The sequence below is a fragment of the Schistocerca cancellata genome, chromosome 5, assembly GCF_023864275.1.
Source record: "Schistocerca cancellata isolate TAMUIC-IGC-003103 chromosome 5, iqSchCanc2.1, whole genome shotgun sequence".
In the NCBI taxonomy this organism is placed as follows: domain Eukaryota; kingdom Metazoa; phylum Arthropoda; class Insecta; order Orthoptera; family Acrididae; genus Schistocerca; species Schistocerca cancellata.
This window is the reverse complement of record NC_064630.1, coordinates 15256654-15277774: the sequence shown is the minus strand read 5'-3', so window position 1 is coordinate 15277774 and position 21121 is coordinate 15256654. Positions and strand designations below refer to the sequence as shown.

The window sequence follows — 21121 nt, the reverse complement described above, 5'->3', positions numbered from 1 at the left end:
CCATGCACCCTACAAGACCCGAATGGGCAGCATCCCACAGAAATGAACTGTTTTTAGATGGAGAAAGCTAGCCAAATGGAATGTTTGTTTCATTAAGAACACTGATGTTATTTTATTTCAATAAAACAAAAGCCATTTCGTGACAAAAATATGAGTTTCCTTGGAGCTGCAAGCCGGATTTAAAATACCTCCACTGATTTCAGAAACAGCCTAAAAAAAAAGTAGGCCCCTTGAAAAAAGTGTATAAGGCAGGGAAGAATTGTGTAAACCAACACTGTAGTTGATCGCCAATAAAATGTTGGTTCTACTATGTTAGTTATTGTCGGTTATTACCCACTGTGTTACATCTATTATTTTACAGGTATTGTGCTATTTTTCTTTCGAGAAATGTAGAAGTACATAGCATACGAACCGCCAGCAACTGACAATTTTCTTCTTATCATCCACACTTTCTAACACATAAACTACAACCTCTGGTTGTGGCCCGTCGTGGAAATCCACTAGTGTGGCCAGACATTCACAAGCCACAGACCGCATGTTGATGAAATGAGACCACAGTGATCAATCCAAGTAACATAACTTGTTCAAATACTCTGAGAAGCCATAATAATGAGGATAGGTAGCAACTCACTGTAAATATGGTTCCTGAGCCACAGACAGGCAAGTAGAAAAGACAATCGCGCTCTCAACTAAATTTCCAACTGTAGCTTTTGTCAGAAAATAAGAGCGCACACACATTCACACAATGACTCTGAGACAACCCATGCACACACGACCGCCGTCTCCAGCCGCTGCGTCTATAGTCTCTGAGACTCTCCCAACAAACCATTCCTCATGCCTCCTTGCCTCTCGTCAGCAGCTGCTAGGCTAGTGGCAAGTAGTGATGGCAGCACTGATTGCAAGCCGAGGAGAGTGGAAGGAAGGTGAGAAGCAATAGGAATGAGGAAATGGGGAACTGGCGCATGTACTCGCCTGCACCCAGGCGGCAATGATGCACGACACCTCAGAAAACAAACCTTTTCATCTACCAAGCTAAAAATGAGATTTTTCCAGGGTTTTTTTTTTTTTTTCCAAATTGCCCTGATATTTCCCTGTTGTGTTTGAAATTCCCTGGTTTCCAGAACTTGTGACTATCATAGAAATGTTGCATTCTGGGCAGACAGTGTGTATATAGGGGCGGTAGGTGACTGGAGAGACAGAGAGAGATGTGTTTCTGTACAATGCTTGGAGGGTACTTTTGGTCTGTGTAGGCCTCAGTGGAACCATTAGTGTATTTGATTAGTTGGTTGGTTTGTTTAATGGCGGGAGAAGGGACCAAACTACAAGGTCATTGGTCCCTTGTTCCTAATAAAACAATGCCCCAAGTGTGAGAATAAAATGGGAGAAACATACGAGGGCAGTTCAATAAGTAATGCAACACATTTTTTTTCTGAAACAGGGGTTGTTTTATTCAGCACTGAAATACACCAGGTTATTCCCCAATCTTTTAGCTACACAACACTATTTTTCAACGTAATCTCCATTCCCTCCCCATGAACCATGGACCTTGCCGTTGGTGGGGAGGCTTGCGTGCCTCAGCGATACAGATGGCCGTACCGTAGGTGCAACCACAACGGAGGGGTATCTGTTGAGAGGCCAGACAAACATGTGGTTCCTGAAGAGGGGCAAGCAGCCTTTTCAGTAGTTGCAGGGGCAACAGTCTGGATGATTGACTGATCTGGCCTTGTAACATTAACCAAAACGGCCTTGCTGTGCTGGTGCTGCGAATGGCTGAAAGCAAGGGGAAACTACAGCCGTCATTTTTCCCGAGGACATGCAGCTCTACTGTATGATTAAATGATGATGGCGTCCTCTTGGGTAAAATATTCCGGAGGTAAAATAGTCCCCCATTCGGATCTCCGGGCGGGGAGTACTCAGGAGGACGTCGTTATCAGGAGAAAGAAAACTGGCGTTCTACGGATCGGAGCGTGGAATGTCAGATCCCTTAATCGGGCAGGTAGGTTAGAAAATTTAAAAAGGGAAATGGATAGGTTAAAGTTAGATATAGTGGGAATTAGTGAAGTTCGGTGGCAGGAGGAACAAGACTTTTAGTCAGGTGATTACAGGGTTATAAATACAAAATCAAATAGGGGTAATGCAGGAGTAGGTTTAATAATGAATAAAAAAATAGGAGTGCGGGTTAGCTACTACAAACAGCATAGTGAACGCATTATTGTGGCCAAGATAGACACAAAGCCCATGCCTACTACAGTAGTACAAGTTTATATGCCAACTACCTCTGCAGATGATGAAGAAATAGATGAAATGTATGACGAGATAAAAGAAATTATTCAGGTAGTGAAGGGAGACGAAAATTTAATAGTTATGGGTGACTGGAATTCGTCAGTAGGAAAAGGGAGAGAAGGAAACATAGTAGGTGAATATGGATTGGGGGGAAGGAATGAAAGAGGAAGCCGCCTTGTAGAATTTTGCACAGAGCATAACTTAATCATAGCCAACACTTGGTTCAAGAATCATAAAAGAAGGTTGTATACCTGGAAGAATCCTGGAGATACTAAAAGGTATCAGATAGATTATATAATGGTAAGACAGAGATTTAGGAACCAGGTTTTAAATTGTAAGACATTTCCTGGGGCAGATGTGGATTCTGACCACAATCTATTGGTTATGAACTGCAGATTGAAACTGAAGAAACTGCAAAAAGGTGGGAATTTAAGGAGATGGGACCTGGATAAACTGAAAGAACCAGAGGTTGTAGAGAGTTTCAGGGAGAGCATAAGGAAACAATTGACAGGAATGGGGGAAAGAAATACAGTAGAAGAAGAATGGGTAGCTCTGAGGGATGAAGTAGTGAAGGCAGCAGAGGATCAAGTAGGTAAAACGACGAGGGCTAATAGAAATCCTTGGGTAACAGAAGAAATATTGAATTTAATTGATGAAAGGAGAAAATATAAAAATGCAGTAAATGAAGCAGGCAGAAAGGAATACAAACGTCTCAAAAATGAGATCGACAGGAAGTGCAAAATGGCTAAGCAGGGATGGCTAGAGGACAAATGTAAGGATGTAGAGGCTTGTCTCACTAGGGGTAAGATAGATACTGTCTACAGGAAAATTAAAGAGACCTTTGGAGAAAAGAGAACCACTTGTATGAATATCAAGAGCTCAGATGGCAACCCAGTTCTAAGCAAAGAAGGGAAGGCAGAAAGGTGGAAGGAGTATATAGAGGGTTTATACAAGGGCGATGTACTTGAGGACAATATTATGGAAATGGAAAAGGATGTAGATGAAGACGAAATGGGAGATAAGATACTGCGTGAAGAGTTTGACAGAGCACTGAAAGACCTGAGTCGAAACAAGGCCCCGGGAGTAGACAACATTCCATTTGAACTACTGATGGCCTCGGGAGAGCCAGTCATGACAAAACTCTACCATCTGGTGAGCACGATGTATGAGACAGGCGAAATACCCTCAGACTTCAAGAAGAATATAATAATTCCAATACCAAAGAAAGCAGGTGTTGACAGATGTGAAAATTACCGAACTATCAGTTTAATAAGTCACAGCTGCAAAATACTAACGCGAATTCTTTACAGACGAATGGAAAAACTGGTAGAAGCCGACCTCGGGGAAGATCAGTTTGGATTCCGTAGAAATGTTGGAACACGTGTGGCAATACTGACCTTACGACTTATCTTAGAAGGAAGATTAAGAAAAGGCAAACCTACGTTTCTAGCATTTGTAGACTTAGAGAAAGCTTTTGACAATGTTAACTGGAATACTCTCTTTCAAATTCTGAAGGTGGCAGGGGTAAAATACAGGGAGCGAAAGGCTATTTACAGTTTGTACAGAAACCAGATGGCAGTTATAAGAGTCGAGGGGCATGAAAGGGAAGCAGTGGTTGGGAAAGGAGTAAGACAGGGTTGTAGCCTCTCCCCGATGTTATTCAATCTGTATATTGAGCAAGCAGTAAAGGAAACAAAAGAAAAATTCGGTGTAGGTATTAAAATTCATGGAGAAGAAGTAAAAACTTTGAGGTTCGCCGATGACATTGTAATTCTGTCAGAGACAGCAAAGGACTTGGAAGAGCAGTTGAACGGAATGGACAGTGTCTTGAAAGGAGGATATAAGATGAAGATCAACAAAAGTAAAACGAGGATAATGGAATGTAGTCAAATTAAGTCGGGTGATGATGAGGGAATTAGATTAGGAAATGAGAAACTTAAAGTAGTAAAGGAGTTTTGCTATTTAGGGAGTAAAATAACCGATGATGATCGAAGTAGAGAGGATATAAAATGTAGACTGGCAATGGCAAGGAAAGCGTTTCTCAAGAAGAGGAATTTGTTAACATCGAGTATAGATTTAAGTGTCAGGAAGTCGTTTCTGAAAGTATTTGTATGGAGTGTAGCCATGTATGGAAGTGAAACATGGATGATAACTAGTTTGGACAAGAAGAGAATAGAAGCTTTTGAAATGTGGTGCTACAGAAGAATGCTGAAGATAAGATGGGTAGATCACGTAACTAATGAGAAGGTATTGAATAGGATTGGGGAGAAGAGAAGTTTGTGGCACAACTTGACTAGAAGAAGGGATCGGTTGGTAGGACATGTTCTGAGGCATCAAGGGATTACCAATTTAGTATTGGAGGGCAGTGTGGAGGGTAAAAATCGTAGAGGGAGACCAAGAGATGAATACACTAAGCAGATTCAGAAGGATGTAGGTTGCAGTAGATACTGGGAGATGAAGAAGCTTGCACAGGATAGAGTAGCATGGAGAGCTGCATCAAACCAGTCTCAGGACTGAAGACCACAACAACAACAACAACAATCTCCATTCAATGCTACGGCCTTACGCCACCTTGAAATGAGGGCCTGTATGCCTGCACGGTACCATTCCACTGGTCGATGTCGGAGCCAACGTCGTACTGCATCAAAAACTTCATCATCCGCGTAGTGCCTCCCATGGATTGCGTCCTTCATTGGGCCAAACATATGGAAATTCGACGGTGCGAGATCGGGGCTGTAGAGTGCATGAGGAAGAACAGTCCACTGAAGTTTTGTGAGCTCCTCTCGGGTGCGAAGACTTGTGTGAGGTCTTGCGTTGTCATGAAGGAGAAGTTCGTTCAGATTTTTGTGAACAATTGTGACAGCACTACCAACAGAGATGTCAAGTTGAGCACTGAGTTGTTTAATGGTGATCCGTCGATCATCTCGAACGAGTGTGTTCGCACGCTCCGCCATTGCAGGAGTCACAGCTGTGCACGGCCGGCCCGCACGCGGGATATCAGACAGTCTTGCTTGACCTTGCGGCGATGATGACACACGCTTCGTCCAACGAATCACTGTGCTTTTGTCCACTGCCAGATCACCGTAGACATTCTGCAAGCGCCTATGAATATCTGAGATGCCCTGGTTTTCCGCCAAAAGAAACTTGATCACTGCCCGTTGTTTGCAATGCACATCCGTTACAGACGCTATTTTAACAGCTCCGTACAGCGCTGCCACCTGTCTGAAGTCAATGAAACTATACGAGACAAAGCAGGAATGTTTGAAAATATTTCACAAGAAATTTCCGGTTTTTTCAACCAAAATTGGCCGAGAAAAAAAAATGTGTTGCATTACTTATTGAACAGACCTCATATAACAAAAAACGGAAAGAAAGGAAAAGCCACAAAAACGAAGGGAAGGCAACGAACACTAAAATGAACAGAAGAGGACAAGAAAACAACAGAGACACTAGAAACAGAAGAGTCAAACATGAAAGCAGATTGCAGTGGCTGGCCAACCACGAGAAAAAAAAAGGGAAAGCCAGCCACTCTGCAACACATAAAAATCTCCACCCTAAAAGCACTGTGGTGGAGAACACAAAGGGACAAACGACATGCGCTAAAACCTACATGAAGTATAAAACCCACTCTCACGGATAAAACGTAAAACTAAAGCTGCTGTGGAGGCATTGTCGCCCAACACAAAAGGCAGGGTGCTGGGAAAGTTAAAAGTATGCCACAGAGTGCCTAAAAGTGGTCAGACCAGCAGGAGGTGGACGACTGTCATTTGGGAGCCACAGTGACACTGAGGTGGGTCCTCATGACTGAGTAGGTAACCATGCGTTAGCCACATATGGCCAATGCGGAACTGGCAGAGGACAACTGATTCCCTGCGAGAAGCCTGCTTGGAAGACTTCCAGACACTCAGTCTCCTAAATGACACGCAGTTTGCTGTGCGTGCTGTTATGCCATTCCATCTCCCAAAGCCGGAAAACCCTGCGGTGTAAGACAGAACGCAGGGCAGCTTCGGAGATTCCTATCTCCAGAAGCGGTTTTCTGACGTGTCCTGGGGTCCACAAGAACACCACGGAACGCTGGGACTGTTCCAGGGCATAGATGGACTCCTGAATGGACACTACCAGAAGGTGGCGATGGTTGCACTGGTCGATAACTTGTAGGCTGCTCAATGAGTCCGTACACAATGACTTGCCAGGGCATGAGCGGATGTACTCAAGAGCACGAGATAACGGCCGCCAGCTCTGCAGAGAAAACACTGCAGCCAACTAGCAAGGAGTGCTGCTCAATATGTCCTCCATGAACATATGCGAAGCCTATGTGACCATCAGCCATTGAGTTGACGGTGTACACCACTTCAGAGCTCCGGAACACGTCAAGAATCTAGAGGAAGTGACAGCGGAGAGCGGCGGGGTTAACGGAGTACTTAGGGCCATGCAAAAGGTCCAGATGAAGCTGCGACTGAGGCATACACTATGGAGGCGTATGCGGATGGACGCCAAGTAGAAGTGGTAAAGGGAAGGACTACAGTTCGAAGAGAAGGGATTGCATGCGAACCGCAATCGTTAGCCCTGATCTGGGCCGCCAATGCGGGAGATGGACTGCCGTGGGTGGGAAAAGGAGACGGTAATTTGGATGCTCAGGGGAACTACGAATGTGTGCAGCATAACTGGGAAGCAGTTGCACACATCTGATCTGCAGTGGAGGGACACCAGCCTCCACCAGTACGGACTCTTCTTAAAAGCTCCTGTCGCTAATCGAACCCCACAGGAGAGCACAGGGTCGAATAAATGCAATGCTGAAGGTGCTACAGAACCATAAACCACACTCACGTCTGCTTAAGCTGACGGAGCCAAGTCCATAGAGCATCGAAAACCAGTCCTAGAGGTTGATATGTCTCCACTACAGTGATTGGATCATTATTAAGGTAAAGTGCGGGTTCCAGATGAATGGTGTGATGCTGACAGAAGTGCATGAGACACGACTTTGCAGCTGAAAACCGCAAGCCGTGGGATAGAGCCCATGATTGCGCCTTGTGGATGACTCCCTGGAGGCACCGCTCAGCAACAACAGTACTGGAGCAGCAGTATGAAATGCAAAAGTCGTCTGCATACAGAGAAGGCGAGTCAGAGGGCCCAACAGCTGCTGCTAGACCATTAATGACCACTAAAATCAGAGAGAAACTCAATACAGAGCACTGTGGGACTCCATTCTCGTGTATGTGGGTGAAACTATGGGGAGGGGTGGGGGGGAGGGGGGGGGAGGGGGGGAGGGGGGGGGAGGGGGGCAGGGGCGGCGGCACCAACTTGGACACTGAAAGTACGGAGCGACAGGAAGTTTCGGATAAAAATTGGGAGTGGTCCCCAGAGACCCCACTCATACAATATGGCAAGGAGAGGATGTCACCAAGTTGTGTCGTATGCTTTACGTAAGTCAAAAAAGAAGGCAATAAAGTGTTGCCGTCTGGAAAAGGCTGTTCGGATGGCAGACTCAATGGACACAAGATTATCAGTGGTAGAGCAACCATGGCGGAAGTGGCCCTGACATGGAGCCAGCAAGCCACGTGACTACAGGACCCAACCCAGCTGCCGACATACCATACCTTTCAGCAGTTTACAAAGAACGTTGGGGGGCTGATGGGCCGATAGCTATCCACATCAAGCGGGTTTTTACCGGGTTTGAGCACTGGAATGATGGTGCTCTCCCGCCACTGCGATGGAAAGATGCCATCGGACAAGAGCCGGTTGAAGATGACGGGAAGATGTCGCTTGTAGTCAGATGAGAGATGTTTAATCATCTGGCTGTGGATGTGATCAGGCCCAGGAGCTGTGTCGGGGCAATGTGCAAGGGCACTGAGGAACTCCTCTGTAAATGGGGTGTTATAGGATTCACTGCAGCGTGTAGTGAATGAGAGGACGTTCCTTTCCAGTCGCTGTTTGAGTGTGTGAAAGGCTGGGGGAAAAAACTCCGATGCAGAGGCTTGAGCAAAGTGCTCGGCAATTGCGTTTGCGTCTGTACATAGCTCACCATTTATGTTAATACCGGGGACGGTTGTTGGGGCCTGGTACCTGAAAAGACGTTTGATCTTTGCCCAGACTTGGGAAGGTGACGTGTGGCACCCAATAGTGGAGACGTATCTTTCCCAACACTCCTCCTTCCGTTGTTTGATAAGGTAGCGAACACAGGCACGGAACCGTTTAAAGGCTACTATGAGGTGCTCCAAGGAAGGGTCCCACTTATGCTGCTGCAGAGCTCGCCGATGCTCCTTAATTGCTTCAGTGACTACCGGCAACCACCAAGGGACTGCCTTATGCCTCGGGCATCCTAAACAGCGAGGGATCGCGTTTTCTGCAGCAGACACAATTGTGCTAGTCACCTGCTCAACCATCACATCGAAGTTACCATGTGGGGGAGATTCAGCGGTGACAGCAGAGGTGAAAGTTCCCCAGTTCGCCTTGTTCAAAGCCCATCTGGGCAGGCATCCGTGTGCCTGGCACTGGGGCAGTGACAGGATAATGGGGAAGTGGTCACTACCACACAGGTCGTCATGTGCTCCAGTGGATAGATGGGAGAAGTCCTAGGCTGCAAATTAATAAATCAATGGCCGAGTAACTACCACGAGTCACACTGAAATATGTGGCAGCTCCAGTATTTAACAGGCAGAGGTAGAGGTAGAATTGCGTCAGTAAAGTTTCGATATCTCTGCCTCTACCAGTAAGCATGCTACCACCCCCACAAGGGGTTATGGGCATTGAAATCCTAATTTCCCTAATAGCCGCGGAGGGCAGGGGTCCACATTGCTGGGAACCAGGTTTCCTGGAGGGCAATACAGATAGCAGGTGTAAAGCTTAACAGTTGCCATAGCTCAGCCAGGCAGCGGAAAAAACCGCCACAATTCCACTGGAGGATGACATGGAATGTTCAATGAAGCAGTTTACACCTCAGAGTCACCTGCCACCTCCAATTTATTGCCTGAGCAGTCTATATCCATTGTGTCTGAGGGTCTGGCGAGATCTAGGTCCTCAGCGGACACCAAAATCTCTACCGCATCCTCAGCCACAGAGCTTGTAGGTAGCGGTGGTGCAGGTGCCACAGCAATTTCCTTGGTCTTAGCGGTTTTCTTTTTGGATTTCTATCGCTGCTCCTTGGGTTTCCCTGGCTGGGAGGACTTTACTGGCTCAGTCTCTGGGACTGAGGATGAGCGTGAAGCCCTATGACCAGCTGCTTTTGGGCTCTTCAGCCACTGGCGGGTGTCATCTTTCCCATGAAGAAACTTGGGAAGGGAGTGACCCACAGGACCCCTTCCTAGCGAGAGAAGCTGAAGAAGACTTACGCTTCTCTGGCTTAGAAGTGGGGACAGACGTCTCCGATAGTTGGGAGGTGTTGCTCCCGAGGTAGGTGGTGCAGGAGCAACAGGGAGGGAAATGCCTCCCACCATCAAGGGGGCAGGTGTAGTCTTCCGGCTCAGAGGTGACCTGGGTTGGCTGAGTTGATGGTGCCAGAACTTTTGTAGCAGCGGCATGATGATGTCATATGCTCAGGATGCAGGCGTTCAAATTTTCTCTTAGCCTCAGTGTAGGTCATTTGGTCCAGAGTATTGTACTCCATGATTTTCCTTTCTTTCTGGAGAATCCTGCAGTCAGGTGAGCAAGACAAATGGTGCTCCCTGCAGTTGGCACTGATGGGAGGCGGGGCACATGGAGTATTGGGATCGTCCGCAATCTCGCTCTTCGGGAAATTTTTGAAGAATGGAGGTCAAACCCTACAGGGGACCATCACATAAAGGCTGAAACATGTCAAACTCCTTTCAGTTGCCTCGTACGACGGGCAGGAATACCTTGGGCCTATTCTAACCCCCAGACCTGCAGGGGGGATTGTGTATTTGAAGAGAGAATTCTTGTCACTAGAGTTCTCTCATTTGCTGCCCCCCCCTCCCCCCCCCCCAGCCTCCTCTCCCACCCTGACTGCACCTAGCAGCCCTACACTTTCCCCAACTCCATCCTGCTACACCCCCCTCCCACTCCCCAGCTGCCACAGTTGCTGCTCTAATGAAGCGCAGTTACAACTCAGTCCATCCACAACAGCTAGAGACAATGGTCATGTTAGCATGCGTGTTGTGCTTGTGTGAATGTGAGTGCGTTTTCTACTTCAAAAGAAGGGCTTTTGACCAAAAGCTAAAATGTGTAGCAATCTTTTTCACTGTATCTCTCTGCAAGTTAACATCTGCTCTATATGGTGAGTAGTAATCTGTCCTTTTCATAAAATATATACACACAAGTGTGTTATTTCGAAAGACTTCGCACTGTGGTGACCATTACGGTGTCATGATCAAATTGAATTTCATGTCAGTTGTGAGCGAGACTTTAGGCATGACGGTCACATATGCTTTGTGTGGCTGTGTCAAGAATAATTCAGTTTTAAAATGGAAGCTGAAACTGAGTCAGGCCGGATTACATAATGACCAGCATTTCTGCACCAAAATCCACCCCATGTGGAAAGAATCCAATCAGAATAAACAACGCTTTGAGAGGGGTGGGCGGGATTAGTATAGTGGAATGTAGCACAGAGTTACAGTGTCTGTTTCTGTGAAGGTCAGGTAAGCACTGTGGATACCCCAAGAAGTGGATGGCCAGTAATTGCAACGGACTACACCTATTATTGTTAATGACGAATCATAACTGAAAAGTCTACGATGAGAAAAGTTGCTGAATATGGGTTCTGCATGATCTTAGTCAAGTGCAGAAAGGGGGTCATGAAAGTATTGCAGAAGGATTGCTTCAACATAATCAAACAGAAGGAGAACAATTTCTGAAAAGGATTGTTGAACTTTATGAAACCTGAATACAAGAGTTTGACCTAGAGCTGAAGTCTCGGTTGTCACAATGGAAAAATTCTGACTTTCCATGACCAAAAAACTTCAGCCACCAATAATCAAAGGTGAAACTGCTGATGATCTTTGATCATGACATGAATGGAGTCATAGCTACAAATAGACTCCCCCAAGGGATGTCTGTAAAAAGCGTGTATTACAAGCTGTTTCTGCAAAATGTTTTGCATCCAAAAGTTCATCAAAGAAGGCCTGACATGCCTGAATTGGGTGTCCTCATTTTGCATGATAATGAAAGACAGTGAATTGCCTTACCAGAGAGAGAGAGAGAGAGAGAGAGAGAGAGAGAGAGAGAGAGAGAGATGGATGGGAAATACTTCCCCACCCACTGTACGGTTCTGATATGAGCCCACCAGACATGATTTGTTTCCCAAAAGAAAGGAAGAACTCCACTGAATGCATTTTGATGCGACTGGTGAAGCTTGATCCGAGTAATCAGGCAGCTCAACTATGGAGTTGCCTTATCTGTAATACCGAACTTGCCAAAATCTTAGGAAGCTGTTAGAAGCAAGAATGGAGATTATACTGAAGATCTGTAAAGGTATTTTGTAAAATGAATTATTTTCTTCAATCTTGTCTTACAGTGTGCATTACTTTTGAAATGACCCTCACATATTTATTTCAACACTCCAAAATTATGGATTTTCATCTTAATTTTGATACATATTGCATGTACTTCATGATGTAGAAAAGACAGCTGAATGTAAAATTCAAGCAAGTCACTGTACTTTAATTGCATCCTCAAATTTAGAAATTACATAGAAAGTGTGCAACAATTCAGGTGCACTTTGTATTTTCTCGATTATATTTTTGAACCTGGCGACGGGAGTATATAAAACGTGGCTGACAAAGTAGTGTGCTTTGGGATTATAGCTACTATACTGCCCGTAGCTTCCCAAGCATTAGTCAAGAAAAACTAATTGTACAATGTAGTATCGACTTGTCATGAGTGAACCCAGTAGCAGGAAAGTCTTTTCATCCACATGTGGTGTTATAACTTCTTGTGATAGCTGTCCACCCCCCCCCCCCCCCTTCCCCCTACACCACCACCACCGCCGCCGCCGGCATTAATTTTCCTAAGTGATTAGGTAACCATGATATTTCCATATTCAGACTTTTTTGTTCTTCCCAGACTGAACTTATTACTGACTCTTTGCAAACAAATGAATACATATGGCAGCAATCTTCCACGGAGTATAAACACCACTACTGTGAGGCATAGATGTTGTGATGAAGGAAGCAGGAATCTCTCTACTTCCTCTCATTTTGCTATCTGTCTCCTTAAATTCATTTTATTTCCATTTTTGCCTAATTACTTTCAACATGCATGAGTATAACTTGCATTTCCATAAAAGAGAGAGGTTGACCCTCAGTCCTGAAGAATAGAACACCAGGTTTAATTTTGTGCTTAGTTTTGTGTATATAATTAATTTCCTAATTTATTCTGACCATTCCTGACTAATATCTTTTATTATGTGGTAAAATCAGTAATTGTTTCGTGACTCAAATACTACTGTTGACTTACAAACAAATATAAATTCTGTAATAATTATAAACATTTGGAAGAAGAATTACTAGGATTCTTAAAATATTTACTTGGCTCTATTCGAAAACATATTAGCAAAGCCAGCCCTTTATTCCAAAATAATTACCAGGTTTGTCAGAAGTATTGTTTGTATAACTATACTGTTAATTTCATTATTTAAACAAATAATTTGGCCTATCCCCTGTAGCAGAAGAAACTGTTGAAAAGAAGTAATTTTTCTATGTATTCAGTTAATTAAATGAGTTATGTTTTAATTGTAATTTCTATATATTAAACATTTAACAATATACAGCGTGTTACAAAAAGGTACAGCCAAACTTTCAGGAAACATTCCTCACACACAAATAAAGAAAAGATGTTATGTGGACACGTGTCCAGAAACGCTTAATTTTCACATTAGAGCTCATTTTAGTTTCGTTAGTATGTACTGTACTTCCTCGATTCACCGCCAGTTGGCCCAATTGAAGGAAGGTAATGTTGACTTCGGTGCTTGTGTTGACATGCAACTCATTGCTCTACAGTACTAGCATCAAGCCCATCAGTACGTAGCATCAACAGGTTAGTGTTCATCACGAATGTGGTTTTGCAGTCAGTGCAATGTTTACAAATGTGGAGTTGGCAGATGCCCATTTGATGTATGGATTAGCACTGGGCAATAGCCGTGGCGCGGTACGTTTGTATAGAGACAGATTTCCAATATGAAGGTGTCCCGACAGGAAGACATTCGAAGCAATTGATCGGCGTCTTAGGGAGCACGGAACATTCCAGCCTATGACTCGCGACTGGGGAAGACCTAGAACAACGAGGACACCTGCAATGGATGAGGCAATTCTTCTTGCAGTTGACAATAACCCTAATGTCAGCGTCAGAGAAGTTGCTGTTGTACAAGGTAACATTGACCACGTCACTGTATGGAGAGTGCTACGGGAGAACCAGTTGTTTCCATACCACGTACAGCGTGTGCAGGCACTATCAGCAGCTGATTGGCCTCCACGGGTACACTTCTGCGAATGGTTCATCCAACAATGTCTCAATCCTCATTTCAGTGCAAATGTTCTCTTTACGGATGAGGCTTCATTCCAACGTGGTCAAATTGTAAATTTTCACAATCAACATGTGTGGGCTGACGATAATCCACACACAATTGTGCAATCACGTCATCAAAACAGATTTTCTGTGAACGTTTGGACACGCATTGTTGGCGATGTCTTGATTGGGCCCCATGTTCTTCCACCTACGCTCAATGGAGCATGTTATGATTTCATATGGGATACTCTACCTGTGCTGCTAGAACATGTGCCTTTACGAGTACAACACAACATGTGGTTTGTGCACAATGGAGCTCCCGCACACTTCAGCCGAAGTGTTCGTACACTTCTCAACAACAGATTCGGTGACCGATGGATTGGTAGAGGCGGACCAATTCCATGGCCTCCACGCTCTCCTGACCTCAACCCTCTTGACTTTCATTTATGGGGGCATTTGAAAGCTCTTGTCTACACAACGCTGGTACCAAATGTAGAGACTCTTCATGCTCGTATTGTGGATGGCTCTGATACAATACGCTATTCTCCAGGGCTGCATCAGCGCATCATGGATTCCATGCTATGGAGGGTGGATGCATGTATCCTCGCTAACGGAGGACATTTTGAACATTTCCTGTAACAAAGTGTTTGAAGTCACGCTGGTACTTTCTGTTGCTGTGTGTTTCCATTCCATGATTAATGTGATTTGAAGAGAAGTAATAAAGTGAGCTCTAACATGGAAAGTAAGCGTTTCCGGACACATGTCCATATAACATATTTTCTTTCTTTGTGGGTGAGGAATGTTTCCTGAAAGTTTGGCCGTACCTTTTTGTAACACCCTGTATAGTTTTTCAGTACCTATTATTGTGAGGATATGTACATGCCAGATTTTTGGTCTTGACACAGTCAGTCTACGGCCGATTTTCAGATGGGAAATCTATATCAGTTACAGTAATAATAATGCAGTGGAATCAGTGTAACACAAATAGGCCATGTGTTAAAACAATGACACGGCCAAGCACTCCTTGTCCATTGTCAAATGGTGTGACTGCCAATGGGCTGCTGGCACACCTCTTATATAGACTATCTACATGCTTTGATGTCATTGGTGCCTGCAGCATCACCATACATGGGCATATGCTGACTCAGCATTTGCTGTATCTGCTTCAACAGCATTACACTGGATCCCACGTCGTGCTAAGCTGCAGGTCACCACCTTTATTTACAGTGTTATCAGTGATTTTTATTTCAATGGCTTCTTTAATTACACAAGCCCCCAAGTCATTTGTGCAAGCCATGATGGCAGTTTTGTCAAATTTTATACAGTGTCCTTGTTCTAAAGTATGCTCAGCTAAATCAGATTTCTCAGGGTAGCATAGGTGATAAAACCTCCCACACTCCTTCCCGCCTTGTTCCGCAGTGCGTATTGTTTGTCCGACATAAGACTGGCCACACTGGCAACGTATCTTGTAGATCCCAGGTATTCAGAGAAGTGGCCTGCAGTTCAGCGTGACGTGGGATCCAGCAATTGCGCTGTTGAAGTGGCCGCATCGAATATCAAGTCAACATATGCCCGTATATGATCATGCTGCGGGCACCAGTGACGTCACAGTCCGCAGACTGTGTATATAAAAGACATAATAGCAGCCCACTGGCTGCCGTACCCCTTTAAAACGGCCAAGCAGTGATTGGATGAAAGTTCGTGTAATTTTAATCATTTGACGCGGCTGGAAATCCAGGAACTTTTTATTCAGCTGCCAATAATGTTTGTGATGTAGATATTTCTGCTGCTTCAGCAGTTTCTTGACTTGTTGCTACCTTATTTTTGATAGTGACTCTACTAATGTTTGTCAATTCTTTATTTCCTTGTGAAATGGCCCACTTCAGTGAAGCGCACGATACCATTTGTGCATAACATCAAGATTACTTTAATTTTTTGAATTCCCTTACTGAAGGTACACATTTTCTCTGATCTTGTCCATCCTGGCTCAACGACCTTTTTTATTTCTATAATTTCTGTTTTTTTTTCATATGGGAGAGTCAAGTTGCTCAAAGGGGTTTCAAGCTGTATTTTCGGAACCTTTCAGCAAAGGCAGTTGCTTTGGCCGTATAATCCAGTAGGAGTGAAACTGGCACATCTGCCACGGGAATGACAACAGCAAAAGGCTTGTCAGTTTCTTCCTCATAGGCGAGAGTACAGAGTCTAAGTATGGTATAACTTATAGTTTAGTATCATTCTTCATCCTTTGCGATGATATTCACTCAGCAATTTGTTGCACACTGCCAGCGTCAGGGCTGGAAGATTCTTCAGGATTGTCACAAACTGGTCTGCACTCAATATCAATTAAAAATGCCTAATGTGAAGCGTATGTGAAGGTGCTCAAGAACTGAATGTGAAATGCAGTCTTCTTCATTCATAGTGTGTACACAGACTAGGACAGTTAAAACTACAGTTTTCCCCACATAAGAGTAAATTTTTTCATGTTAAATGACAGTATACATTCCCTACGATCTGTAAAACTAATCAACACTTCGATGTTAAAGGTTTTATACACCAGCATAGAACTCTCCAGCAGTTTAAGAAATGAAACCCAGCAAAAAACATGCCTTGGAAAGATCTTTGATGTGCTGCTACGTATATACTGCATATTTTTGTATTACAAAATTATAAATACAAATTGCACCAAATACAACACGGTGTATTCCAAAGCACTGAAATCAAGATTGTGCTGCGCTATGTGCTTTTTTCAGCCAATCGTAGCTCACGTCTCATGATCTTGCCAATCAATGATGGCAGATGTTCAGAACATAGGACATGTGATGCAGTCAACCGTAACGACAAACACACACACACACACACACACACACACACACACACACACACAGGAATTTCCCCTGTAGCTCCTTGAGCATACAGATCCTATCACTGTAATCTTCTCTGTTTGATGAATGAGCTGGCTAAGAAATGTTTTAAAACACATAAACAATAATACATTTAGGGAAAACCAAAATCCTTAATCTACTTGCGCGGCGGGGGGGGGGGACTGATAAATTATTATGTTTTTTGTAAACCCTCAATGCAAGTTTTGTAAAGGCCTCGTTTGTGAGTTCGTGAGATGACTTCTGGTGCAGTACACTGCTAAGACAATTTCTCCCTGCCACTATTACACAGCTATGCCCCAGGGTTAGACGACAAGATAGGAGAATGAAGGTTCAACAACATTCCAACAAATTAGTAACATAACCATATGTAAAACTTCACAATACATAGCAAATGCAATTTACAACAACCGTCTCTTCACTTCTGAGAGTTCACTAAAAGACGTTCCTTGTTAAGTAAGTCCTGGACAATGATCTATAACCAAGTGGGCAAGAGCTGTTGCTCTATCTTCCGAGTAGGCGAAATGCTGACGTAACCAGTGCTCGGCAGTACCGACAGAAACTGCAACATTTAGCTTCAGCACACAATTTTGACACTACAACTGCTAGGTCACTGGCATTGGCAGAAATTTAAGAACAGGGGTTCTGGGCAGATCTTATGTGTGACGAAACTGAATCACACAATCATCAGAACCCTTTTATTGTACCACTTACATCCAGTTACCGTTGTTGGCAACATGGTTATTACCAAGCACGCATGTGCATCGTTTTCTTTTCCATCCTTGCTCTAAAGGGGTAGGCAGCCTGCTATGTTGTTGAGGTACAGAGTATCTAATAATAAATTAATACTTAAATATACAGCTCTAAAACTGATAGTGTATTTACAATGTATAGCTGATACTTATATAGGCCAGTACATAGAGTTTTTTTTCATCGACAATTTTTCTCACTATATCAAGAACTGATGATATTTTTTTAGTCATCAATATATCAGACAACAGATATTTTTAAAACTATCAACAGTCCTATTTCCGAGAATGATGTCACCTGATGAAGGCTCATCAGGCTGAATGGCGTTAATGTGAGACACCTGACAAATTACACCACCACGCAGTCCTCCTCTGATCTCTATGCTCTCCCCACCCCCCTCACCCTTTGTTAGCTGGCACACGCCTTCCCCCTTCACAGCTGTTAGTTTGAGCAGCCACTCAAAAAGGAGAGCACTGCAACAGTCAAAGGTGGGTGCATTTGGGTAACTGCATTACTGTGTGTGAGAGCACGTACTTGCACTATGAAAAGTGTGCCCGCTCAAAAGCTAGGAACATTTCTGTATTTTTATGAGTTTCTGTGCACCACACATCAATCAGCTGCAACTGAGGGGGTAACCTTTCTTTGCTTTGTGTATGATTTCCTTACAAGAGCTTCTGTTACTATGGGTGATATCTCAGAATTAAGTCTACTGTTGATGTTTGGTGAAAATTAATCCTACAGCCACAATCTACCTTCCATATAGTATTTTATTCCATAGGTATCTGCAATAAAGGGCACTTGCTGCCCTGGGAACATTGAGTACAGTGCTTTCATTCATCACAGAATTCTCATACACCATGGCTATAAATTAATTCTCCGAGGATATAATTTAATTAGAGGGATTAAAAAAAAATCTACTCACCAAATGGTGCCAGGAGAACACACTTTTAACAGATATTACAATTTGGAATACATTCAGTTTTTTGAGTCACCTATACAATTTACTTCTTGTGGTAATGAGACAATTACATCTCTAAACTGACAACTCAGCTACAATCAATGAAAATGACAATTTTAGATCCCCCTCCTCATGAATAAATTTCAATATACACCCATGCTTTGTTGTTTGATGTGAATCAAGCTCAGCCTCTTAACTCATGCCTTCAAGTTACAGTAAAATGAAATCACCTCATCTATAAGTACCACTAAACAGATGCTACAGACCATGATATGCTAAGATGTTTGAGACAGAAGATTCTGTGCTTATAATCTAACTAAACTTACCTTACTAAGAGTGTCAGCAATAATGTGGAACTGGTGTTCACATAACACCTTCCATAGTCCCAAGAACTTCACAGACATGTGCAATGAAGACTCGGAATGCATCTAAGGAACGTTTCTCTTGAAGTTGTACTTGCTGGACAGGCAACTGCGGTCTTCTGGAGACAGGGGTTCCATAATTGTCTTGGCCTGATACCTCTGAAGCCAAATTTGTTTGTTGGTTCATCCTATAATTAAGAAAAACAATTAACTGTGTGCATTAATTGATATTTATAGAAATATGAGGAATGGGGAATTGGAATTTCCATAGTTGCATGTGATGCAATGTAATAATACAAAACATTATGCTATGGACAAATAAAAGACATCTCCAATCAGCAAATTATTTTACACCTCAAGGTATAAGAGGTAACACTCTTAATTTTATGAAACAGAGACTTCAAAACATGGAGATCTTACTCAATTACTTGTTACGGGCTTTTAACTTTCCACTGCCCACATACCAGGAATCGTGTGGCCAAGTCTACTTCATATGCTCAATCTTATAAAAGGCTGAATTTGTTTGCAAGGATGAATTTTATTAGAGGAAAAAGAATGTTTTGGAAAGAAGGAACTAATACATTGGGACATCTCATGCAACCATAAAATTACTCAAACATAAGATCAGCAGAAAAATGCTCGTATCAGAGCATAAAAAGTGCAAACATATTCCTGTTTGTCTAAATGATTGACTGAAAAGTGGGATACCAGCTGCCTCATTCTACCTTCCTCAGTCCCTTTGAAAATGTTCCCAAAAATTTTGGCACGAGAAGATGTTTGTGCTCTTTTTTAATGTGCAATTCACCTCGAACTCCCCTAACTGTAATCTAATTGCTCCCACTAGTCCATCGCTGTGAAGTCCATCATACCTTTCCACTCCCAGTTGCCTTAACTCACCCACTCATTCAGCCAAACTCTTTGTCATTATCTCTTTGTCTCTGTCATTATCTCCTGCGTCACAGCCATACTCCCCTTCATTCCGTCTTACTACTAATGTGTCCTCTCACTGTTACTGTCTCCTCTTGCCCTCTCTTACTGCCAATTTCTCATTCCTTCCTGCTGCTGCTGCTGTCTCTTCTCAGTGTCACTACCTCTCTCTACCTGTCATTCTCATATCCTCTGTCATCATCACTGGCTCTCACACACTTCCACTTTCTCTTTATTGTCAGTTCTTTCAGTGAGATTAAGTGCTTCAGCCTGTACATACGAACGATTACTTTGCTTACACAAAACACTGGTGTGCTAAACGTAAGGACAAATGTAACTTCTGTACGACATATCACACCCAAGTAACACAGCCCAGTGGAATTTATACCATACATAAAAAGACCTGCTACACTATAGTACAGAAGGTCAAGAAAAGAAATACACAATGAGATGGACAAAAATGACTTTTTTATTCAGAGATAATAATTACCGTGACGTTGCCACAATTCATGGTGGTCCCTTGGACATTACAAAAGGTGACACATGATTCTTAGTAGGGAGGGTGCAAGGACAGCAATGCGTGCCCTGTAATGTGCTCCCATGCTGGCCATAAGGAACGTGAACAGTTCTTGTGGTAGGGCATTCCATTCCTCCACCAGCATGGTTGATAACTGCGGAATGTTCATTGGTGCATGTTAATATGCTGCAATATATGTCCCCATAGGTGCTCAATGGTATTTAAGTTGGGGGATGTGCACACTCTGGCATTCATCAAATATTCTCTTGTTCCAAGAGCTGCTCCACCTGTACTGTTTGTGCATGTCACCTATTGTCAGCCAAAAAATGATGCCAGGGCTGAATGCATCCTGAAAATACACACATGGGGAAAGGGTGCAGTGTCACAATAACATTGACTGGTGAGTGTACTGTGTTCAAAAGTTTGGAAGTCAGTACACCAATGCATTATGCCTCCCCACGTCATAACACCTGGACTACCAGATCGATCATGTTAAACAATATTGATGGGTGCATTGTGTGTTCCCATCTCTACCCACCTGAGGACTTTATTTTCCACAAATCACCTTGTAGTGTGCGGCAGAGAGTACTTTGCTACTGCTGTCACTTCCTCTCTTTCCTGTTCCAGTCACACACTTTGCAGGAAGAATGATTGCTGGTAAGCCTCGGTGTGGGTTTTAATCTCTCTAACATTATTTTCATGGCCTTTTCACATGATATAAGTAAGAGGAAGCAAAATACTTGTTGAATAATCTTGGAATGTACGCTCTCCGAACTTTAACAGTAAAGCAGAAAATAATGATGTATCTGCCGCTGGAGTTGGTGGAATATCTCCATGATACTTTTGAGCTTGCTTAAAGCACTTATAACAAAACCTGCTGTTCTTCTTTGGATCTTCTCTATTTCCTCTATCAATCCTATCAGTTACAAATCCAAGACTGACAAGCAATATTCATGTACTGGTCAAATGTTTTTAAGCCATCTCCCTTGTT

General features: G+C 43.4%; 1 protein-coding gene across 1 annotated transcript in view; it reads right to left on the bottom strand.

Moving 5' to 3' along the window:
* Positions 1–21121, bottom strand: part of LOC126187878 (nuclear pore complex protein Nup155) — a 261223-nt gene that overhangs the window by 128045 nt on the left and 112057 nt on the right. The window contains 2 exon segments of the mRNA XM_049929211.1: positions 18651–18713; positions 18715–18874. Of these exon segments, the coding sequence (XP_049785168.1) occupies positions 18651–18713; positions 18715–18874 (223 nt within the window).